The sequence below is a fragment of the Oncorhynchus nerka genome, linkage group LG15, assembly GCF_034236695.1.
Source record: "Oncorhynchus nerka isolate Pitt River linkage group LG15, Oner_Uvic_2.0, whole genome shotgun sequence".
Taxonomy (NCBI): Eukaryota; Metazoa; Chordata; class Actinopteri; order Salmoniformes; family Salmonidae; genus Oncorhynchus; species Oncorhynchus nerka.
This window is the reverse complement of record NC_088410.1, coordinates 41,420,096-41,445,472: the sequence shown is the minus strand read 5'-3', so window position 1 is coordinate 41,445,472 and position 25,377 is coordinate 41,420,096. Positions and strand designations below refer to the sequence as shown.

Sequence of the window (25,377 nt, the reverse complement as noted above, 5' to 3'; positions counted from 1 at the left end):
TTGTAATAGATGGCATTTATATAGCACTTTTCCTCTAATATCCAAAAATACAAGTCTGCAATCTTCCCTAGGCACACCTGGATATCTGAGATGATTGATATAGCATTATGGTAATAGCTTCACCGTACCTTCTGATTGGCTAGGTAGACATTTTACCATAGTGATTAGACCCATCCAATCACTTCAGATTGACAGGAGTGCCTTGGGGTAGGGGCTGGTTTATATGGAATTGACAGAGTTGGCTAGTGGGTACATTGACTAAAGCCTGTTTTAACATGGGCAGCGCCATCAACTGTCAACACACTCAGAAGTAGAAGAGGAAATTGACTACTTAATAATAGAGACAGCCCTCAATGGCGCTGTTCATGCTCTCAGAGACAGGTGTGCAATCTTTCCACAAGGGTAATTGAGCAACCTTTTGCGACAGCGTACCTGTGAGTCTGCCATCAAAGTTGGGGTTGGTGGCCACCTTGAGGCCGGGGTGTGGCAGGAGGAAGCAGCCTATGTTCGAGAAGCAGGAGTGGATGTGCTTCCTGACATTCTGCAGCTCCTCGTGCTGGTTCTGTTTCACCTGCATACAGTGGAGATATCCTTGCTGATTCAAGTAAATGGTTGGACAAATATAGTTCGAATTGGCCTGGTCTCAGATCTGTCTGCGCTAAAAACCCTGACGAAGGCAGCATAGCTGTCAGAGTGTTGGCATCTATTCCTTCAGAACCCAAGTGCGCAGCCTTGTAGCTAGAATCACCTCTCCATGTGCTGTATAGCCTACTACTGGTCGTTGTCGTGCCAATGACCATAGGAGTTGGCAAGACTGCACAAGCATAGGACACCAGGCTGTTTGAACAGCAGATGCAAAATTAGAACGTGTGTAAGTGCTTTAGTTCCTGAAATGTCAGATGTTAAAGCTCTTATTTTCTTAGAATGGAGCAAGTGAAAAACATACGTACTTGTAATCTCTTCTCCAGGAAACTCTTCCCTCCCTCTAAGCCGTAAGAATGCTCGTAAGGGTAGCTCCAGTCTCTTATAAGAAACATTAAAGTCTGTTGTGGAAGTCAAGTAATAAATATTAAAACAAGATACTACATGACTATTGATTTTTCACAAAATGTCAAGTAATGGCAGCCATATTGAATAAGACTCTAGAGATGCCCATTAGCTCCATCTCAATTACTTAAAAATCTCGTCATTATTATCCAATAAGAAAGACATTGCATGCCATTCATTCAGGAAAGGCAGCAGAGAAATGCGATTATACCTGAAATGGTTTCTCGTAGATTTCTTCCAAGGCCAGCCTCCCATATTCAGTAAAGAGCTAGGTAGGGGAAAAACAAAACGTCAGGCATAAAGCAGAGTAATACTCCACGTTCTTGTCAAAAAGGACAACAGTCAGTCGATCTATTAATAACAAGGAGCCGTCTTGCAGAGGACTGTTGGCGTCTAATAGGATAGTAATGTTAGTAACACGCTTCATTTCAGAGTCGTCTGTCGAGTAGGTTTTAAAAGAGGCTACATATACACATCCATGTATAAATAACTTTTGCTTCTAGGGGTGCTCGAGTCAAAAGGGGTACAGTCACATTTCAAGTCAAAATGTGACGTTCACTTAGCATTTCAAACGTCCATATCTTTAACAAGGGAGAAAGCAGCTATATACTTCCGTACAGGCGCTCTAATTGTGACCCACTTAAGTACAATAGTTCCAACTGCGTGGTTGATCATCAAAGGAGCATCATGTAGACATTTCCCCCCCCCCGGAGGGCTGTGATAACCTCAAAGTAAAGATCCTTTTCAAGTTGTTTGTGGAGTTCAACGTCCAAGGCAGTGTTGAAGATTGGATTGTTCTGGAAGGGGGACTTAAACATGGACACAAACACAAACCTGGAGATGTTGAAGGTCGTCTTCCTGCACATTCTGAGACAAGTTGTAAACCTAACGGGTGACAAAACATCAACCTGAAGTCTACATAGATCACATTTTCAATCACTGTTTTGCATGAATTGAAAAGTTGGTACAGGGAGAAGGGAAAGTCTGGTATTCAATCACAGTCTAGAACTAGCACATGACAGTATAACTTCAACTGTTTATTTAGCATGCAATAACATGCACCAAGTCTCGGGGGAAAAAAGCCAATTTTTCAATCCAGATACTTACTGGCGAAAAGGGGGATAGGTAGAGTGGCATTCCTCATCCAAACAGCCTAGAATCACCCAGTTCCCTACTGTTTGTTCAATACTGGCAATTAAACATACACACATTGTAGATCTCCCCTACTTCTTTGAGCAGTGAACACCTTAATATAAAGGGTACACAATACTGTGAGGGGGAACGTCATACCTGTACAGAGCTGGTCATGGTGCTCAACGCAAACAGCGTCGCACAATCTTTGATGGTCGATTGGCTGTCGAAAGCCCCCTGTGTGTCGATTAGAAGAACAGCAACCTGCAGGGAAAGGATAAATCAGTGAAGTCGCATTCTTTACCAAATCAAGGGGTATTAAATCAGTTGAATTAACCAATGGACAACTGGAAATCTTAAATCGTGTCTTTTAAAGGGACATTGCACTCCAAAATCAAAGTTCGTAAATCTGTTTTGGAAAACCAGCTATATGCCGCAATCCAAAATGAATCGAGACAACAAACGGCATAACATTTCCACATTTTACTGGTGGTGTTTGATATGGACTCATCTTGATTGTTTTAGCGGTCTGAAAATATCAAACAAACTTTGATTTTGGAGTGCAAAGTCTTAACAATTCAAACCTTAGTTGGGAGAAAACGTGTGCCCTTCCAAGGGAAAAGAGACTTCGTATTTACCTTGCTCCCGTCTGGCTTGTCCACCACAAACACCTCGCTCCAGGCCAGGATGCCTGTGGTCTCCCTCTCGCAGCCCCCCCGCCAGGTGAAGCCCGTCAGTGGCTCCTCGTGCCCACCCAGCCAGGAGCAAGATGTCTGAAGAGGAAGAGGACACATCAAAGCAGGAGATAGGCAATCATATGAGCCATGTAGCTACAGTACCACGACTCTCGTTGGCTGAAACAGTCCTCACAGGCCCTGCCCAGAAACAACCTCTAGCCATTTCCCCGAGACAATTAATGTAAACCTGAACAGTATAAGTGAGCAATATGGTCAAGGCCCTACCAAGCCTACCGTGCTTTTACACCTGCATTGTTTGCTGTTTGGGGTTTTAGGCTGGGTTTCTGTACAGCACTTTGAGATATCAGCTGATGTACGAAGGGCTATATAAATAAATTTGATTTGATTTGATTTGATTAGAGGGCAAGAAATACTACAGTACCTGCTTAGACCCATCAGATGTATTCCAGATATCCTTGAAGTGTCTAGAAGCTAGATATTTTTTCTCTGGACCCTACTCTCATATTGAACAACCCTAACCCAGGCCCTCCTGTTTGTTAGCATACCCGAGTGGCATATTGATGGCATTCCCTGCTCAAACCTTGAGGGCCACACACACAAAAGCAGCCTTTATGCCTGGAATAAAGTTCTTGCAAAAGCGGGCCACAGTCCCAAGCATTGTGCTGCTCAAAATCTGCTTTAAGCACAGCTCAAATGGATTAGTCCCCCCCCCCCCTAAACAAGTTATGAACAGCAAACAGATTTAGCAAGTTATGGCAGAAATCCTGATAAGTTTACTCCCTAAGCATCCAATGAATAGAGTGAATTAATTCCCCACAGCTCTTAGTTTCACTGATTGAAAACATTGTCCTCATATTTTTCAAACTCAAGATAAGTATTTCTGGTTGGTTGTGTGATTTAATCTAATGAGCTGTTTGAAGTCCATGTAAAAATGTTCTAGCAGGGCCAATAGTGTACTGAATTTCAAAGGACACTTCATGTTAGCAGATGTCCCAAAGTACCGCCAGGTAGCCCAAAGCACCGCCAGGTAGCCCAACAGGCAATATTTTCAATAAGTGATACTGGATCATTTCACAGCGCATCTGCAGAAAATAGCTCTTCAATGCGGCGAAACACCACAGGTCATAAAGCACTCAGACTCACAAAGTTCACCAGACATGTGACATGAGTTGTGCTCCCGTTCTCACGAGGGTTTGACAATGGGTTCTCTCCGGTCGGGGCAAGTAGGCCAGAAGTCTACTGGTCAAGTGAATTTCTACTTGGAAATCTACTGGCGTCTATCTACAAAAGCATGAGTTTACTATCAACAACAAAAAACAGGCGAGAGTTCATGTTGAACCCTGCCTCATATTCTAGTATGTTCCAGACTGGCAGGTTGAGGGCCACTGTGTTTGCATTCTAACCTGTGTATTTCCATACCTGGTGGGTCAGAGCAGGTGTGTGGTCAGTATAGGCTGCACAAAAACACGCATGTGGCCACTTAATGTGTTGTGAAAAGTGTTTTAAATTGTATTTGCCTTAACTTCTTGAGGGCCGGGGGCAGTATTCAGAAATTCGGATGACTGACATGCCCAAAGTAAACTGCCTGTTACTCAGGCCAAGAAGCGGTCTGTGATTATAACAGAACTGATATGGCAGGCAAAAACCCAAGGAGAATCCATCCGGAAATCTTTTTTAGTTTGAGGTGTCTGCCCATTCAAATCCTTGTTTTTGGGAGAATCAGATTGCAGTTCCTAGTGCTTCCACTAGATGTCAGTCTTTAGAAAGAGTTTCAGGCTGTTTTTCTTTTTTTTAATGAGCTAGAATTTGTTAGTCTAGGTGGCTCCCATTTTGACTGTAGTATTGTGTCGCGTGTGGATGAGGGCGCGCACTTCGTTATTTATCTCCGGCAATGAATATACTATATTCCGTCTTAAATTGTATTGTTTATTTACATATTAGGGTACCTGAGGATTGATCAGAAACGTTGTTCGACTTGTTTGGACAAAGTTTATTGGTAACGTTTGGGATTCCATTGTACTGAATCAAGTGCGCCAACTAAACTGACTTTTTTGGGATATAAAGAAGGACTTTATCGATCAAAACGACCATTTGATGTGTAGCTGAGACCCTTGGGATTGCAAACAGAGGAAGAATCTTCAAAGGTAAGTGATTTATTTTATCGCCATTTCTGACGCCACTGCTTGTTTGGAAAATGTGTTTAATGCTTTTGTACGAGGGGCGCTGTTGGCAGATAATCGCATGGTATGCTTTTGCAGTAAAGCCTTTTTGAAATCTGACAAAGCGGCGGGATTAACAAGAAATTAAGCTTTTAAGCAATATAAGACACTTGTATTTTTATGAATGTTTAATATTACGATTTTGTATTTTCAATTTGGCGCGCTCCGATTACACCAGATGTTGTCGAATTTGATCCCGGATAGGGGGCAGTATTTTCACGTCCAGATGGAAAGCGTACCCAAGGTAAACTGCCTGCTACTCAGGCCCAAAAGCTAGGATATGCATATAATTGGTAGTATTGGATAGAAAACACTATGAAGTTTCTAAAACTGTTAAAATAATGTCTGTGAGTATAACAGAACTGGTTGTAGAGCACAATCCAGCCAGGAAAAAAAAAATTGAGGTCACTGTTTTCCAATGGTTTTCTATGGGAGACCTGATTTATTAGGGCCCAGACTGCAGTTCCTATGGCTTCCACTAGATGTCAACAGTCTAGAAATTGTTCGATGTTTCTCTTTTGAGAAATGAAGTAGGGCTGTTAACGGGATTTCCATACTAAGAGGTTAATGTTGCTGGTCCCCAGGAAGAGTAGCTGGAATCCTTAATAAGGACTAATTCTACAACTAATTCTACATGTAACGATGCATGCCTATGTACATATACTACATAAGCCTGTGTGTATCCTCTCCCCTGGTTCTAGGTCACATGTATAACAGTCCTGGTTATACATATAGGCCGGTGTGTTGAGAGAAATTACATATTTACCTGATTTGTTTGATATTAATAGTTAGCAATTAATACTTAAATAAGAAATCACTTCTATCCTGTTAGTGTCTGTTTTTTAAACATTTTTATTTTACCCCCTTTTATCCCAATTGTTAGTAGTTACTGTCGTCTCGTCGCTACAACTCCCGAACGGGCATGGGAGAGACGAAGGTCGAAAGCCTTGCGTCCCCCGAAACACAACCCAACCAAGCCGCACTGCTTCTTAACACAGCGCGCATCCAACCCGGAAGCCAGCCGCACCAATGTGTCGGAGGAAACACCGTGCACCTGGTGACCTGGTTAGCGTGCACTGCGCCCGGCCCGCCACAGGAGTCGTTAGTGCGCGATGAGACAAGGATAACCCTACCCATCTAGATTTTGACATTGGCGGGTAGTAAGATGTGAATTTCACCAGTCACGTTGGCGGGTGGTCAGGGCTTCAGTGCGAGCGCTGGCACAGGCATAAAAGGTCTAATTTACTTGAAACTAAAGTCTACTGAAGTGAGACTTTGTCCTTGTGTTTCTTGGCTATTTACATTGTTAGGTAGGTTGTTTTTCAAATGTTTGAATTTCAACTGCTAGGGAAGAGAAGAAAACAGCTACTAGTCAGACTCAATCTCACAGGCAGAAAGTCACATTACCAAGGTAACCTGTGAACATTTGTCTCATCTGATATTTTTGGTTTAAAAAAAACCGCAGGGTCACAAAGATATGAAATATACCACATTACTTACTAGTAATACATCTTTTTTAGTAACATTACAAAGCACGCGCAGCCATTTTAATGGGTTGTGTCATTTCAGAGAAAAAAACATTTTGGCTGGTCAAACTAAATCTGGCTGGTAGATTTACCTGCCACAGTGACTGGTGGACCAAAAAGTAAATTTTAGGCCCTGATTTTAGGCCCCTCATGTAGCCTGTACAAGGAAAGACAGTGTATAACCTCACCTGGTTGTACATGAAGCGCAGCATGAAGTCCAGCAGGAAGGACTTGCCCTTGCGGAAGGCACCGGCCACCGACACCACCACCACGTTGAGGTCGCGTACATGCTCCTGCAGCAGGATGCGCTCCAGCGCCGCCTCGTCGAGCTCAAAGGCGTGGTCGTCCTCGTGAGCCACAACGATCTGGACCGGCCTGGCCGACAAGGCCTCTTCCTCCGACAACAGGACCTCCTCTTCCTCAGGGCTCATCTTATGAGGCACACCCTCCACCCCATGCTCACCTGGTAGAGATGTGTAGAATCGTTAAAGGGAAGATCCTCAATTCATAGAGAATGTCCATCCTCAAATCAGAGTTTGTTAAACATTTTCAAACCTGAAAGTGGTTACTGGTTAGATAAAGTGGATATTGCACACAGATACCTGCATGTGCCTACTAGTTCACGACAATATAAATTCAACTGTGTTACTTTAACTTCATTTTCAGGGCATATTAATCCATTACGCCATCTTTTTCCATTCAACAATGTTAAAATAATCTGTAGCCATGTTAAACCTAAATCTTGGATTACTGGAACTAGGCCAAATCTTGGAACTATAGTATCCTTTAAAACAAAGGTACAGTGGTTCCTCCTTTAAGTTGCGTTATACTGCGGCACAACTTGCGGGCTGCTGCAGCATGTTATCTATTTGTCAGCCATTTTTTCTGTGAATGCATGTCATTGCTAGTTTGACCACCAGAGGGCATCTTTGAGAAGCATTTGATAGTCTTCTGTATCGGCATTACCAGAGAATTTAAAACCTTTTGTAATCACGTCGTATATGGGATTGATTTGAAGTAATTTGGCTTAACATTATGGTGTTTCTAGTCAAAGAAAAACGAAACCATCAGGGTTTCCGTTAGGATGGGAATGGAAAATATGGCGCTGTACAACAGGACGGAGGAGTAGGCTGCCCTTGTAAATAAGAATTTGTTCTTAACAGACTTGCCTAGCTAAATAAAAAAGGTTACACTAAGAACATAACATTTCGGGAACCCTCATGTTCTAATTCTTGTCTAAACAATACCCAAAACAGAGATTAAGTGAAAATTAAAATCTCATTGATTTATCAAGACCAGTCCCCATGCTTGTCTTAGAGGAGCACGAAACATGCTAAAATATTTGTAGGCTTTTGCTTCTAACTTCAATATGCTCTTTAAATAAGACCTACACCATTTAACAGTATATCTAAAAATATTTTTCTCAATGATTACAATAGTTACATTTAAAGGATTGGAGGACTATATTAACATCTAAAGGGCATTTTCCGTTAGATGTTCTCTGATATTCTCACAGATCCTAAAGGGGCTTTTATATAATTCTAAATTAATTAATAATAATCGCTTTGTTTAAAAAGTAACGATATTGGAGATTTCGTTTTCAGTTGCCCTTTTCTCGCTTACTCCAGGTTAATTCTTGAACATGGGATGAGACACTCACTAATTTGTAAATAAAGCCAGTTTATCATTTAGAATTATTTATTTCTGGAGAAACCCAACTTGATTATTTAGCAGATATCACTTGCTTAAATTCAGTCAACACATATCTTAATAATATTATATTTGAACATTCGTTTCTCCATGCTTGTCTCAGAGCAGCGCGAAACGGTGCTGAAATAGACGTCCACAGCGGGAAGGCTATGTATTCTGTGCCCACTCGTGTTCTCTCTTTGGTTACACATCCTTGGAATAGCAGAACAGCAAAACGGTCCGGGCGGCCCTAGAGTCACAATCCATGCCAGGCACAACTGTGAGCTCTGGAACTACAACTCCGACAGGCAGAGTTAACATACGTGGCGGGTTCGTCAGGTCTTCTGTTCACCCTGACATTTCCATTCTTCTTCTCACAACAGAACTTGGCAGACACAGCATCATTCAAAGAATGGAGTTTGATACTCCCGGTATTGGATATGGCTGAAACTTGCCAAATAGCAACTTGTAAATTTATGGCGAAAAAAAATGCACAATCGTTTGTCTCTACATTAACCTCTTAAGACTCTAGGGGCAGTATTTCATTTTTGGATAAAAAGACGTGCCCGTTTTAAGCGCAATATTTTGTCACGAAAAGATGCTCGAATATGCTTGGAATTGATAGTTTTGGAAAGAAGACAGTCTTACGTTTCCAGAAATGCAAAGATTTTCACTGTGAGTCCCTTAGAACAAATGCTTCGGGCAAAACCAAGATGTATGACCGACCAGGAAATGCACAGGATTTCTGAGGCTACGTTTTCCATGATCGCCTTATATGGCTGTGAATGCGACAGGAATGAACGGACACTTTATCTTGTTTCCCCAAGGTCTCTGCAGCATTGTGACGTATTTGTAGGCATATCATTGGAAGATTGACCATAAGGGACTACATTTACCAGGTGTCCCGCTTGGTGTCTGCGTGGCAATCGGTGCGCAAAAGTCAGGTCCCGGTATTTTTCCATTCAAATCTCAGAACAAACCAGGCTACAAGGACGGTGCTTTCAATGGAGAGAAATATGACAAACCACCTTCAGGATTGATTCAAACAACGTTTTCCATGTTTCAGTCGATATTATGGAGTTAATTCGGAAAAAAGTTCGACATGTAGGTGACTGAATTTTCGGTTAGTTTCGGTAGCCATATGCATAGTAACAAAAGGGAACGATGTGTCCTACACAAGAATCTTTCAGGAAAAACTGGACATCTGCTATGTAACTGAGAGTCTCCTCATTGAAACATCTGAAGTTCTTCAAAGGTAAATTATTTTATTTGATTCCTTGGCTGGTTTTTGTGAATATGTTGCGTGCTAAATGCTAACGCTAATGCTAAGCTAGCTATCACCACTCTTACACAAATTAGTGATTTTCTCTGGTTCTAAAGCATATTTTGAAAATCTGAGACGACAGGATTGTTAAGAAAAGGATAAGCTTGAGAACAGGCATATTTATTTCATTTCATTTGCGATTTTTAGAAATCTTAGAAATCGCTAACGTTGCGTTATGCTAATGAGCTTGAGGCTGTAGTTACGCTACCGCATACGGGTTTGGTCGGACTATGAGGTTAACTAACATTCCTCTCAATTGTACATTTTTTGCTTGACTCGTTATGACGTTATAATTACTTAAATTTGCTTCCGTAATGTTTTGTCAGCCATCTTTGCTGAAGAATGTCACCATGGAAGGGTGGCTCGCATCAAATTTATCATTGGAACCACTCGATATGATTGGATATATAAAAACCTTGGGACCCAAAAGCATAACGAGTGCTCCAACTCCCCCTTGTGGTGGTCTGGAGCAATGAAGCAGTGATGCTGGGTACCTCTAAGTGCCGTGGTGTGAGCTCGCAACTTTTAAAAGAAGGAACCCCTGTACTCTGCAGTGAAGGCGATCAAGATGCCCGGATGTCAAAGGGTTTTGTTCTCAAAATGTTTGGAGTGTTAGCTAGCAGCGAGTTGGTGTCTGTCTGCTTCCCATTTCTCTACGGTGTGGTTTAGACAGGTAGTCTATGGTCGGAGGTAGTTACGCCAACTCCGATCACACCAGTAAGGTTCTTGAAAGAGATGAAAATAGTTTAATTTGTCGGAGCCTTCTCTTTAAAACATCAGAAACAGCAGACTGCAGTCATAAAAATAATGGGTCCCAGTCATAAGTCACAAGTTTTGATGTCAAAAGTTCTTGACTTCAGACACGTCAGCATGCCAAAGCAACAACATTCAAGTCCCTCGACTTCTTGGCACTGACGGAAACATGGATCACCACAGATAACACTGCTACTCCTACTGCTCTCTCTTCGTCCGCCCACGTGTTCTCGCACACCCCGAGAGCTTCTGGTCAGCGGGGTGGTGGCACCGGGATCCTCATCTCTCCCATTCTCTCTTTCTCCCCTTACCCATCTGTCTATCGCCTCCTTTGAATTCCATGCTGTCACAGTTACCAGCCCTTTCAAACTTAACATCCTTATCATTTATCGCCCTCCAGGTTCCCTCGGAGAGTTCATCAATGAGCTTGATGCCTTGATAAGCTCCTTTCCTGAGGACGGCTCACCTCTCACAGTTCTGGGCGACTTTAACCTCCCCACGTCTACCTTTGACTCATTCCTCTCTGCCTCCTTCTTTCCACTCCTCTCCTCTTTTGACCTCACCCTCTCACCTTCCCCCTCTACTCACAAGGCAGGCAATACGCTCGACCTCATCTTTACTAGATGCTGTTCTTCCACTAACCTCACTTGCAACTCCCCTCCAAGTCTCCGACCACTACCTTGTATCCGTTTCCCTCTTGCTCTCATCCAACACTTCCCACACTGCCCCTACTCGGATGGTATCGCGCCGTCCCAATCTTCGCTCTCTCTCCCCCGCTACTCTCTCCTCTTCCATCCTATCATCTCTTCCCTCTGCTCAAACCTTCTCCAACCTATCTCCTGATTCTGCCTCCTCAACCCTCCTCTCCTCCCTTTCTGCATCCCTTGATTCTCTATGTCCCCTATCCTCCAGGCCGGCTCGGTCCTCCCCTCCTGCTCCGTGGCTCGACGACTCATTGCGAGCTCACAGAACAGGGCTCCGGGCAGCCGAGCGGAAATGGAGGAAAACTCGCCTCCCTGCGGACCTGGCATCCTTTCACTCCCTCCTCTCTACATTTTCCTCTTCTGTCTCTGCTGCTAAAGCCACTTTCTACCACTCTAAAGTCCAAGCATCTGCCTCTAACCCTAGGAAGCTCTTTGCCACCTTCTCCTCCCTCCTGAATCCTCCCCCTCCTCCCTCTCTGCAGATGACTTCGTCAACCATTTTGAAAAGAAGGTCGACGACATCCGATCCTCGTTTGCTAAGTCAAACGACACCGCTGGTTCTGCTCACACTGCCCTACCCTGTGCTCTGACCTCTTTCTCCCCTCTCTCTCCAGATGAAATCTCGCGTCTTGTGACGGCCGGCCGCCCAACAACCTGCCCGCTTGACCCTATTCCCTCCTCTCTTCTCCAGACCATTTCCGGAGACCTTCTCCCTTACCTCACCTCGCTCATCAACTCATCCCTGACCGCTGGCTACGTCCCTTCTGTCTTCAAGAGAGCGAGAGTTGCACCCCTTCTGAAAAAACCTACACTCGATCCCTCCGATGTCAACAACTACAGACCAGTATCCCTTCTTTCTTTTCTCTCCAAAACTCTTGAACGTGCCGTCCTTGGCCAGCTCTCCCGCTATCTCTCTCAGAATGACCTTCTTGATCCAAATCAGTCAGGTTTCAAGACTAGTCATTCAACTGAGACTGCTCTTCTCTGTATCACGGAGGCCCTCCGCACTGCTAAAGCTAACTCTCTCTCCTCTGCTCTCATCCTTCTAGACCTATCGGCTGCCTTCGATACTGTGAACCATCAGATCCTCCTCTCCACCCTCTCCGAGTTGGGCATCTCCGGCGCGGCCCACGCTTGGATTGCGTCCTACCTGACAGGTCGCTCCTACCAGGTGGCGTGGCGAGAATCCGTCTCCTCACCACGCGCTCTCACCACTGGCGTCCCCAGGGCTCTGTTCTAGGCCCTCTCCTATTCTCGCTATACACCAAGTCACTTGGCTCTGTCATAACCTCACATGGTCTCTCCTATCATTGCTATGCAGACGACACACAATTAATCTTCTCCTTTCCCCTTCTGATGACCAGGTGGCGATCGCATCTCTGCATGTCTTGCAGACATATCAGTGTGGATGACGGATCACCACCTCAAGCTGAACCTCGGCAAGACGGAGCTGCTCTTCCTCCCGGGAAGGACTGCCCGTTCCATGATCTCGCCATCACGGTTGACAACTCCATTGTGTCCTCCTCCCAGAGCGCTAAGAACCTTGGCGTGATCCTGGACAACACCCTGTCGTTCTCAACTAACATCAAGGCGGTGGCCCGTTCTTGTAGGTTCATGCTCTACAACATCCGCAGAGTACGACCCTGCCTCACACAGGAAGCAGCGCAGGTCCTAATCCAGGCACTTGTCATCTCCCGTCTGGATTACTGCAACTCGCTGTTGGCTGGGCTCCTGCCTGTGCCATTAAACTCCTACAACTCATCCAGAACGCCGCAGCCCGTCTGGTGTTCAACCTTCCCAAGTTCTCTCACGTCACCCCGCTCCTCCGCTCTCTCCACTGGCTTCCAGTTGAAGCTCGCATCCGCTACAAGACCATGGTGCTTGCCTACGGAGCTGTGAGGGGAACGGCACCTCAGTACCTCCAGGCTCTGATCAGGCCCTACACCCAAACAAGGGCACTGCGTTCATCCACCTCTGGCCTGCTCGCCTCCCTACCACTGAGGAAGTACAGTTCCCGCGCAGCCCAGTCAAAACTGTTCGCTGCTCTGGCCCCCCAATGGTGGAACAAACTCCCTCACGACAGCGGAGTCAATCACCACCTCCCGGAGACACCTGAAACCCCACCTCTTTCAGGAATACCTAGGATAGGATAAAGTAATCCTTCTCACCCCCCTTAAAAGATTTAGATGCACTATTGTAAAGTGGCTGTTCCACTGGATGTCTTAAGGTGAACGCACCAATTTGTAAGTCGCTCTGGATAAGAGCGTCTGCTAAATGACAAAAATGTAAATGTAAAGTCAAATGATAAAAGAGCAGTAGTCATTTAGGCCTCCTCATGATTATCTAGTCATGATTCATCTGATGGATGCAATTCAATGAAGTTGAACTACAATATATACTGATGTTCTCTGAATAGTTGAGCTGCTCTTTGGGTGAAACAGAGCTGAAAGAATACTGTCTGTACCACACACTCACTGAAACAGGAAACAAAAAACAAAGTGGCCGGAACTGGGTTGACAAGTTTGCGAATGGGTAAGAAACAAACATTGGTTAGAGCAGTTAGAACACACACACACCTAGCAGGCAGACTGTGCAGCCCTGCCAGCGGGACATCAACTCGGCCTCCCCAGCCCAATTGTTTCATTAATAAAGTCTGTGGGCTCTGGTTTGGTTCCCCCTGTCCTTTCAAGGACAGTTAGCCCATTGGGGGGGGGGGGCATAATGAGGGGCACACGCAGCCACCCTCATCACATTACAGTAGATGACACTGCAGCCAGTCAGGGAGAACACAAGACAAATAAAGCCCCCGTCGTTTCAATAGGATCAGCACAACATGAGTGCGACATTTAAGGGGGTTTAAAGGCAAAGCAACCAGTCATGTGCTAATTGCTATGCTAATTGAACAACTTGATAGACATCTACACAACTCGCAACTGTTCATCATATCCATGGCCTTGACTGACCATGACTGATGGGGGGGGGGGGGATTTGACCACCATGACCGGACCCATTGTATATACTTAATATGGGCAATAGGGGTGCTTGACTGGGCACCTCAATGGGCATCTATTAAGCTTAAAATAAATACTAGTCTCAGACCAAGTCAATCAATCAAAACGCATAAGTCTCAGACCAGAGCACAGCAGGACAACTCCGACAAACCTAAACTTGGACTAAAAAGCACATTCAATGGAGAATCCTGTGGCCGGAAAATGTCTGTAGAGGCATAGGCCGACACCTAGCGCAGCACCAGAATGGGCATCCACAGCCGTGGAGGGTTCAAAGTGTGCACAGGCCTTTGTTCGTGACCAGCACTAGCTAAACGCACCTGGAGTCGCATTGTTACAACTGGAATGGAACAGAAGCCAGCACACACGGCAGCCCTCCCGGAAACCTAATCTAGAGTAACGGCCAGAGGATGACCAATCACAATGTCTCCATCTGGCTAGGCTGCATTCCAAACTTGAAAGCCTACTCACTAGCCTCCGTCGCAGTCTACTCCACCTTCAGAGATCTGAAAGGACTGAATGGGTTTAGGCCTATGCCATAGCTGGCTGGGCAATATGGCTTTCAGATTATAAAGGGATTTGGAAGATGGACTGAAAAGGGTTAGCAGAGGGAAGGAGATTTGAGATGGGATTCGACACAGTTTCATAAAACTGGTGAACCCATTGGTTCTAATAGTAGAACAAACCACCTAGGAGGATAAAAGCGCCTTTGGCCAAATTAGCAGCTGAAGGTCAATGCTGCTGGGAGGAGCGAGCGATGAACGATTTGACTAAGTACAGGATGAGAGCGAGTTCTCATGGCTGAGGACGACTTTCTGCATTATTTAGAGCGCTTTACTCATATACCAACGTGTCATCATGCCAAACGTCAGGGGACCAGCCAAGATGGGTGACAAAAGAAGAGTCAACTAGAAGGTGCTTTTTTGAGCTCTCCTAGCGGTGCCATTGAGGAACTACAGCAAGCACATTGGTTTTGTTCGGAACAACGCCTGCAGCCCCACCCTCACGCAATTACCATTTACGCAATTATTTACATTATTTGAACATACATCATATCGTTTTGATAATATTGCAGTATTATTTTTTGCACTAGTTGGCTGTATCTTCACCAAAACTCCAGTATACTTCCTTGATAGCTTATTGCCATCTTTTTAAATAGAGAACCAATTGGTTTCCAACACTTATTTCCATGACTGATGTTCTCATGGTTCCCTAGTCCCTCTGCAGCAGACACATCGTGATCAATAGCCTGTTTAGTACGTTGCAATAGAAATCACCGTATAGAATCTCAAAACTTAACGTATCGGCACAAAAGTATCACGGTGATATTGTGAGGTCCCTGGCCATTCCCAGCCCTAGCATTCAGATGTGTTCTGTGGCAAATGTTCCTTACAATAGACAAAGTGAAAAACAAGCTCACTGTTCAGAACCACCCAGGGTATGACGCCATGTCATCATGTAACTGTCCATCAAACATAAATCAAATCAAATTTTATTTGTCACATACACATGGTTAGCAGATGTTAATGAGAGTGTAGCGAAATGCTTGTGCTTCTAGTTCCGACAAAGCAGTAATAACCAACAAGTAATCTAACTAACAATTCCAAAACTACTGTCTTATACACAGTGTAAGGGGATAAAGAATATGTACATAAGGATATATGAATGAGTGATGGTACAGGGCAGCATACAGTAGATGGTATCGAGTACAGTATATACATATGAGATGAGTATGTAGACAAAGTAAACAAAGTGACATAGTTAAAGTGGCTAGTGATACATGTATTACATAAGGATGCAGTCGATGATATAGAGTACAGTATATACGTATGCATATGAGATGAATAATGTAGGGTAAGTAACATTATATAAGGTAGCATTGTTTAAAGTGGCTAGTGATATATTTACATCATTTCCCATCAATTCCCATTATTAAAGTGGCTGGAGTTGGGTCAGTGTCAATGTCAGTGTGTTGGCAGCAGCCACTCAATGTTAGTGGTGGCTGTTTAACAGTCTGATGGCATTGAGATGGAAGCTGTTTTTCAGTCTCTCGGTCCCAGCTTTGATGCACCTGTACTGACCTCGCCTTCTGGATGATAGCGGGGTGAACAGGCAGTGGCTCGGGTGGTTGATGTCCTTGATGATATTTATGGCCTTCCTGTAACATCGGGTGGTGTAGGTGTCCTGGAGGGCAGGTAGTTTGCCCCCGGTGATGCGTTGTGCAGACCTCACTACCCTCTGGAGAGCCTTACGGTTGTGGGCGGAGCAGTTGCCGTACCAGGCGGTGATACAGCCCGCCAGGATGCTCTCGATTGTGCATCTGTAGAAGTTTGTGAGTGCTTTTGGTGACAAGCCGAATTTCTTCAGCCTCCTGAGGTTGAAGAGGCGCTGCTGCGCCTTCTTCACGACGCTGTCTGTGTGAGTGGACCAATTCAGTTTGTCTGTGATGTGTATGCCGAGGAACTTAAAACTTGCTACCCTCTCCACTACTGTTCCATCGATGTGGATAGGGGGGTGTTCCCTCTGCTGTTTCCTGAAGTCCACAATCATCTCCTTAGTTTTGTTGACGTTGAGTGTGAGGTTATTTTCCTGACACCACACTCCGAGGGCCCTCACCTCCTCCCTGTAGGCCGTCTCGTCGTTGTTGGTAATCAAGCCTACCACTGTTGTGTCGTCCGCAAACTTGATGATTGAGTTGGAGGCGTGCGTGGCCACGCAGTCGTGGGTGAACAGGGAGTACAGGAGAGGGCTCAGAATGCACCCTTGTGGGGCCCCCGTGTTGAGGATCAGTGGGGAGGAGATGTGGTGAGGGTAGGCAACAACCTGGGGGCGGCCCGTTAGGAAGTCCAGTACCCAGTTGCACAGGGCGGGGTCGAGACCCAGGGTCTCGAGCTTGATGACGAGCTTGGAGGGTACTATGGTGTTGAATGCCGAGCTGTAGTCGATGAACAGCATTCTCACATAGGTATTCCTCTTGTCGAGATGGGTTAGGGCAGTGTGCAGTGTGGTTGAGATTGCATCACCTATTTGGGCGGTAAGCAAATTGGAGTGGGTCTAGGGTGTCAGGTAGGGTGGAGGTGATATGGTCCTTGACTAGTCTCTCAAAGCACTTCATGATGACGGAAGTGAGTGCTACGGGGCGGTAGTCGTTTAGCTCAGTTACCTTAGCTTTCTTGGGAACAGGAACAATGGTGGCCCTCTTGAAGCATGTGGGAACAGCAGACTGGTATAGGGATTGATTGAATATGTCCGTAAACACACCGGCCAGCTGGTCTGCGCATGCTCTGAGGGCGCGGCTGGGGATGCCGTCTGGGTCTGCAGCCTTGCGAGGGTTAACACATTTAAACGTCTTACTCACCTCGGCTGCAGTGAAGGAGAGACCGCATGTTTTCGTTGCAGGCCGTGTCAGTGGCACTGTAATGTCCTCAAAGCGGGCAAAAAAGTTATTTATTCTGTCTGGGAGCAAGACATCCTGGTCCGTGACTGGGCTGGGTTTCTTCTTGTAGTCCGTGATTGACTGTAGACCCTGCCACATGCCTCTTGTGTCTGAGCCGTTGAATTGAGATTCTACTTTGTACTGACGCTTAGCTTGTTTGATAGCCTTGCGGAGGGAATAGCTGCACTGTTTGTATTCGGTCATGTTACCAGACACCTTGCCCTGATTAAAAGCAGTGGTTCGCGCTTTCAGTTTCACGCGAATGCTGCCATCAATCCACGGTTTCTGGTTAGGGAATGTTTTTATCGTTGCTATCGGAACGACATCTTCAACGCACGTTCTAATGAACTCGCACACTGAATCAGTGTATTCGTCAATATTGTTATCTGACGCAATACGAAACATGTCCCAGTCCACGTGATGGAAGCAGTCTTGGAGTGTGGAGTCAGCTTGGTCGGACCAGCGTTGGACACACCTCAGCGTGGGAGCCTCTTGTTTAAGTTTCTGTCTGTAGGCAGGGATCAACAAAATGGAGTCGTGGTCAGCTTTTCCGAAAGGGGGGCGGGGCAGGGCCTTATATGCGTTGCGGAAGTTAGAGTAACAATGATCCAAGGTTTTACCACCCCTGGTTGCGCAATCGATATGCTGATAAAATTTAGGGAGTCTTGTTTTCAGATTAGCTTTGTTAAAATCCCCAGCTACAATGAATGCAGCCTCCGGATAAATGGTTTCCAGTTTGCAAAGAGTTAAATAAAGTTTGTTCAGAGCCATCGATGTGTCTGCTTGGGGGGGATATATATGGCTGTGATTATAATCGAAGAGAATTCTCTTGGTAGATAATGTGGTCTACATTTGATTGTGAGGAATTCTAAATCAGGTGAACAGAAGGATTTGAGTTCCTGTATGTTTCCTTCATCACACCATGTCTCGTTAGTCATGAGGCATACGCCCCCGCCACTCTTCTTACCAGAAAGATGTTTGTTTCTGTCGGCGCGATGCGTGGAGAAACCCGTTGGCTGCACCGCCCCGGATAGCGTCTCTCCAGTGAGCCATGTTTCCGTGAAGCAGAGAACGTTACAGTCTCTGATGTGCATCCCTCTGGAATGCTACCCTTGCTCGGATTTCATCAACCTTGTTGTCAAGAGACTGGACATTGGCGAGAAGAATGCTAGGGAGTGGTGCACGATGTGCCCGTGTCCGGAGTCTGACCAGAAGACCGCTACATTTCCCTCTTTTACGAAGTCGTTTTTTGGGGTCGCTGCCTGGAATCAATTCCGTTGACCTGTTTGTAAGGCAGAACATAGGATCCGCGTCGCGGAAAACATATTCTTGGTCGTACTGATGGTGAGTTGATGCTGATCTTATATTCAGTAGTTCTTCTCGACTGTATGTAATGAAACCTAAGATGACCTGGGGTACTAATGTAAGAAATAACACATAAAAAAAAAAAAAAAACTGCATAGTTTCCTAGGAACGCGTAGCGAGGAGGCCATCTCTGTCGGCGCCGGAACTAGTCGATCATAAACACTGACACTGTATATGACAAGTTTCATTATACGGAAATGTGAAGTGCACATTTGGACTCTCGGGTGTTTGGCCGAAATGACATCAGTGGCATGTAGTATTATAGCCTAATCTTCAACATCTCATCTTTCAAAATACAGTTCTCTTAAATGTACAGAATTTCCCTCAGACAACAAAACATTTGCAAAAGTCGCCCAAATAGTGGGAAGGACGGGAACAACTTGTCTCGTGCGGTGCTCAAGTTCAGAACGGCAGTCAGTCAAAACCCACACAAAAAAAAAAGACAAAAAAAAGATCAGTCTCCAAATATGCAATTTTCAGCCCCTATGCGGGTACGAGTGTAAAGGGTTAAGAGGGATTTGAAGAAGTCCAGGTGTTCTATTGGTCGGTGTAGATTAGGGACGTGCATCATTCCCCTTCAAGACGATTTGATATGCATCTAGATACATGGGCTCTGATACAGGAACGAGACGTTTTAATTTGAAATGATTCGGTGCGATTAGAGAAAAACCTAGTCGATGCACTAACACGTTGCGTAAACATTCATTTTCCATTCAAATGTATTTTTGTTATTATTATTTAATTGGCTGCTGATGCAGCTCATGAGCTGAATCTGTGTGTATAAATTATGTAGGTCTATGGTGTATGTGTGTATCGTGAATTATGTATGATTATAGCGTAGGAACCATCTAGGCACCTGATCTGAGCCATAAAAGGAGATTAGGCATCTACCACCACACTACCACTGTCAGATTAGGGGGAGCAATTTAGTCTTTTTTTGTTGCTCCATTTTGGTTCTGAAATCACCCACTAATTAACTTCTCATTTTGGCAGATTAAGTGTTTGAGCTAGTAGTGTATGAATATTTATCATTTACAAAAAAAGCTATGACATAGCCAATGAATATATAGCGCAACTTGGATTTCACCCCCTCTCAAAATCAAATTGTTTTGACCGTTTGGAAGTTTAGTGAGCTTACTTTCTCGCCCTGCTGCTTTGGCCATGCAGAGTGCCTTGCAAAGTGATTGCTGTTTAAGTTGTGAAAAAAGGTCAACGTTACCCTGTATATCTAAAAATGACTATATACACAGATTGCTTAATGCAAAACTACCAAAACTATTGCTGATGGTGAACCTGAACAATCAAAATAAAATGAAGGCCTGTTCAGCAGGTAGCCTATAGCCAGATGAGAGTTGTGTCTACGGTAGCTTACTACACAATGTTCAACAGAGCATAGATCATTAACATAGGTTGTCACTAATAAAGACAAATATTGCGCAAGCCATTTTAGCATTAAATGCTGAAGATGTGCAAGATCAGGAACCGGCCAACTACAGTACGTTGGTCAGCGTGCAAAACTGGGCACAGTTTGACTAGGCTACTGATCATCCCTGGGGTTGTTTGGCATGCAAAATGACTTTTAGATCAATGACTGTCAGCACAGTTACATGCTTAGTGCGATACTGAAGGAGAGGACCGATCAGTTATCACAAAACGGGGAGGACTTTTCGGAAGGTAGAAAAGTAATGAGCAATAGAAAGTGAATCGGTGAATTATAACATTCAAAAATCGATTTTCTGACAAATGCATGCTACATTTGGATCGGTTTTGGGACCGATCCAAATGTCTTAGCGTAAACATTTGAATCAGTGAATCGTGACAAACCTAGTGTAGAGCGGGACTGGTTTTGTGAGCTTTGGAAGCGTGCCCCAAGCCCTTTATCCAAAGGGCATCAATCAAAACACATCAACACCAGAGAGAGTTGTCAAGGTGGGGAGAAAAAGGACAGGAGGGATACAGTGGTGGCAGTAAACTCTAGGGTGCTGCGCAACTACTGAACAGCAGTCGTCGCCACAAATCTGAGAAACCCATAATCAAATACCATAAACATGAAGCAAGATATTGGGCAAGATGAGACCTATAACCCGTATTACATCTCAACATCAGAGAGAAAAAAAGAAGGAAAAAACGATCTAGGCTAGAGTTCAATGGCACTTCAGATGTGCTGGCATGACTCCCTGCCAACAGTCTAGAGGAATCAACCATTCTTAATATGTTAGCTATGATGCATTATTGGGACATCCCTACCCTAAACACTAATCTTACCCACTTTAAAAGTTAAACGTCAATGGGGTAGGGACGTTAATCTGTTAATCCAAACGAAACCATAGGTCAAATGGAGCTAACCTAGACCCTGAAATGTTGTTCACTTAGGCCAATGTTCTCTGGCACTCTGTTCAGATGCATGCGAAGATACCAGTGTAGGCCAAAGTTGCAGACATTGCTCTCGTTCAGTTTTCTATTTTCCCTACTAATGGTTAAGGTTAGGATGAGAGGGGAAGCTGATCCTAGTCAATAAAATGCATTTATAGAGCCCTTTTTCATCAGCCGATGTCACAAAGCACTGTACAGAAACCCAGCCTAAAACCCCAAACAGCAAGCAATGCAGATGTAAAAGCACGGTGGATAGGAAAAACACCCTAAAAAGGCCGTTACATAGGAAGAAACCTAGAGAGGAACCAGGCTCTGAGGAGTGGCCAGTCCTCTTCTGGCTGTGCCGGGTGGAGATTATAACTGAACATGGCCAAGATGTTCAAACGTTCATAGATGACCAGCAGGGTCAGATAATAATCACAGGTTGTGCAACAGGTCAGCACCTTAGGAATAAATGTCAGTTGGCTTTTCATAGCCGATCATTCAGAGTTAGAGAGAGCTGGGGCGGTAGAGAGAGTCCAAAACAGCAGGTCCAGGACAAGGTAGCACGTCAAGTCAACAGGTCAGGGTTACATAGCCGCAGGCAGAACAGTTGAAACTGGAGCAGTAGCATGACCAGGTGGACTGGGGACAGCAAGGAGTCATCAGGCCAGGTAGTCCTGAGGCATGGTCCTAATGCTCAGGTCCTCAGAGAAAGAGAGAGAAAGCAAGCCATCCTAGAGCCAGAGATCTCTTCCGTCAGCAGTTGTCCACTGAGACAGCCGTGTCAGAGATACATGCCATGTTAGGATGATGACGGGACTCCCTTTTTAAGAGTCTGTGCCTTGCAGTGATGCAACTTGCACACCTGGAACTCGCCTCAGTCAAGTACAATTTATTGCTAGTCAGTAGACAGTCTAAGCACACAAATTAAAGCATACTCTGTCATTACTGCAGGGGAGGTATGTTGGTTGAGAGAGTAAGCTAGGCTAAATGCCTATGCCAACTAAGCTAGCTAGCTCATAAAATGTTAGCCAATAGGTGCAAAAGCTTGGCCTAGGTCTTAAAGGTGGAAATGGGGAGAAAAATTGGATAGGGAACATTTTTATTGGACAGCCAGACAGAAGACTGTAGCCTCAAGTTGCCTATAGAAACAGGAAATGGGCTCCTGCCCTATGGTCCATCCTAGCGCAAGCCTCGGACAAGGCTTAGCCTACTTCTTAGACAGAGGCAAAATATCCCAATAATAGCTTTGCTATTGCCATCCTCTTAATCTCCCATGCTTGGATGGATGGTCAGACAGTTCTCTCCTTGTAAAGGAGCATTTCTATTCCTAACAATTCCATGAGGTTTTAATTCCTACACCTCTGACCTTGGCTCATTTCAAGAAGTCCAAATTAAGAAGTCCAAATTAGCAGAAACAATTTAAAGGGATAGTTCAGGATTTTGGCAATGAGGCCCTTAATCTACTTCCCCAGAGTCAGATGAACTTTTGGATACCATATATATTTTAAAATATAAATACATGTTAGTTTGAAGGAAGTCACTATTACAATTACTAGCTAACATTATCACAATGACTGGAAGTCTATGGGTATCTGCTAGCCAACGCTAGTTAGCATTGGCTCACAAAACTACCTCTAACTTCTTCATACTGGACACAGATAAAAATGGTATCCACGAGTTCATCGGACTATGGGGGAGTATCCCTTTAAAACATGAGCTCGAGCCCCCCCCCCCTCCTCCATTCAACCATGCAATCCCATGATATGACTGGCTAGGTCAATGTTCGAAAACACACCATGTAGAATAGACCCTAGACTTGTGCAGCAAAGCAGCAGGAACAGCTGCTGCAAGTAAACAAACTTGTTCTCTAGGGCTTAGTGGAAGCAGTGAAAGTGTAATGGCCTACTTCAATGCTTGTTTGTATGCAGTCAGTATTGAAACAGTTAATGATACAGTAGTTGGCAAGCTAAAGTATCACAAGTACGCACAGTATTCCAACATCGATGATCAACTGGCTAGGCAAATTAGCTAGCTAATCCTCTTGAGAGGTTGCGTAAGAGAGAAGACCAGCAACTATAGCAGCTAACTAACGTCTAGCTGGCCAAATGAATTCCAAGTAGGCAAGACAGTAGACTAACTGCAGTAGACTAACGTTAGAGCATAGGGTCCTTGGCCTCTTTACCTTCTAATAAACCTTTAACAGGTTAGTAAGCTATCCACCTAAATTAGCTAGCTACACAAAAAACTTATGCAACTCGTGTCATCCTGTCCTTAGGCAGATCATTTTAAACTAGGCAATAATACTAGTTAGCTAGCAGTCTCAACGTTTACAAGCTCACGATAGCTAACAGTAGTAGCTATCTAATAATGGCATTGACACCTGAAGAGTACCGTTAGCTTTGACATAAGGTGGATCATGCCTTCACATACTGCACGGTACCAATGTTGGCTAATGGGTAGATCGCTAGATAACAAAACAATTAGATTAGCTGGATTTACTAAAACTAACAAGTAAGACAAAAAAAATGGTCAGCCAGCTAACATCAATTAGCTAGCTAGCATTACAAAAAGGAACACCCAGCTTATTGTGTAGCGCTAACTTATTATTAACTGCTAGCTAGATTTGACTTTGTTTGACCGAGACATTTTGGATATCATATTTAGTTTGACACAATCAAGACGTTAATGTTAATTCATTTTTTTCTTCGCAAAATGTAAAGGTGATGTTGAGTAGGAAACGAATAATGGGATGGGATGCTCTACACTGGAACTCGATAGCATTCCCTCGTCCATGACAACGTTAGCTCAGAATGAAAATAACAGGGCTATTATCGTCAATCCCACAAAACAACCTAATTGTATTCATGTTTCGATATCATTTACTACCTAAGGACAAATAATACCTTCGCCGAAAATGCTGTTTTTGCAATTTTGCGGAGAGTGATTCCGATGCTTCAACCTGCTCTCCTCCGCCATCTTGACCCGTTGAAAATAATCAAATTCAGTTGACGTCAAAAAACCCAGACCCCCACTTGCCTTTATCAAGTTCAAACGATGAGGTTTTCCGCGGGGTCCTAAATGAATGAATGGACTATGTAGAAGCATTGTTTGCTCTTTGATTGAAAGCCTCAACCTTCTGATTGACTTTAGTATTTTTTTTTATTATGGTCTGATAATGAACATTGTTCTTGCCATACAGACACACACACACACACACACACAAATGCCAAAACTAAATTTAAATATATTCAATTTATTAAATAACCTTTAATGAAAATCATGTTTTGATGTTCTATTTGATGTTTAGAGATCTAGGATGGTAATGAGTGATTATTGAGTTGCCCATGTCATCATGCATTTTTCAGTTGCTGTCCCAATTACTGAACTATGTAGACTGTATATTTTTTGTAAATGGGAGAACAAAGTAATGACAATTTTCCCCCCACAAAAAATACAGACAGACTGTAGAACGTAAAATAAAAATATACAGAAATAATTAAACTGCATGTCATTTATCACCAACTCCACAGGTGTACAAAAACTGAAAGAGAAATAGGCTCACTATAATCCATTATTAGACATGGGCCGGTATTGTGAAGGTAGCGAGCCATCAATAATCTAGCGCATGTGAACCAATATAACAACCTAAAGCATCATATGTATATAACTAGGCTACATTCATTTTCATCCCCTTAACTGTGGTACATAAAGCGAAGCAAGCAGGGGATTGTAATGTTATGTTTCACGCTTCACTGACTAGACACGTTAAAACAGTCAATGATGTAAAGATTGACTCAGTGGTCTTCCCATATTGATCCAAAATGTTCCTTTTTTTGTCACATTTAAATGGTTGATTAAAGGATTCAAACCTACAAAGTCAAGCGTGCATCTTCGTGGACCATTGTTAGTTTGTGGGACAAGCTAAATGGAGGATGCCATGTGATGCAAATAAGTGGTGTTAGGAAAAGTCCTTGCAAATGCATTGGCCATTTCACTATCAAAGCACTCAGACCTTTTAGATAGAAGCCAATGTGTACATTTACATGCACACTAATAATTCAATATTAAACGGATTATGGCAGAAAGCTAAGTATGGCATTAGTCATGTAAAAACCTTAC

At 44.1% G+C, this 25,377-nt stretch overlaps 1 protein-coding gene across 3 annotated transcripts in view; it reads right to left on the bottom strand.

The window, feature by feature from the left end:
* The window catches only part of LOC115142674 (atlastin-2-like), a 33,319-nt gene extending 9,054 nt beyond the window's left edge, over window positions 1–24,265 (bottom strand). For all 3 annotated transcript variants that reach the window (XR_003865537.2, XM_029682315.2, XM_029682316.2), the window contains exons 1-8: window positions 24,162–24,265; window positions 6,810–7,084; window positions 2,817–2,951; window positions 2,338–2,442; window positions 1,882–1,932; window positions 1,259–1,315; window positions 951–1,043; window positions 433–571 (exon numbers count right to left, since the gene is read on the bottom strand). Coding sequence is in view for 2 of the 3 variants with exons in the window: in XM_029682315.2 (XP_029538175.1) it covers window positions 433–571; window positions 951–1,043; window positions 1,259–1,315; window positions 1,882–1,932; window positions 2,338–2,442; window positions 2,817–2,951; window positions 6,810–7,084; window positions 24,162–24,234 (928 nt within the window). In the remaining variant the exon portion in view is untranslated. The remainder of the gene's footprint in view (window positions 1–432; window positions 572–950; window positions 1,044–1,258; window positions 1,316–1,881; window positions 1,933–2,337; window positions 2,443–2,816; window positions 2,952–6,809; window positions 7,085–24,161) is intronic.
* Between the last annotated feature and the right edge of the window lie 1,112 nt (window positions 24,266–25,377).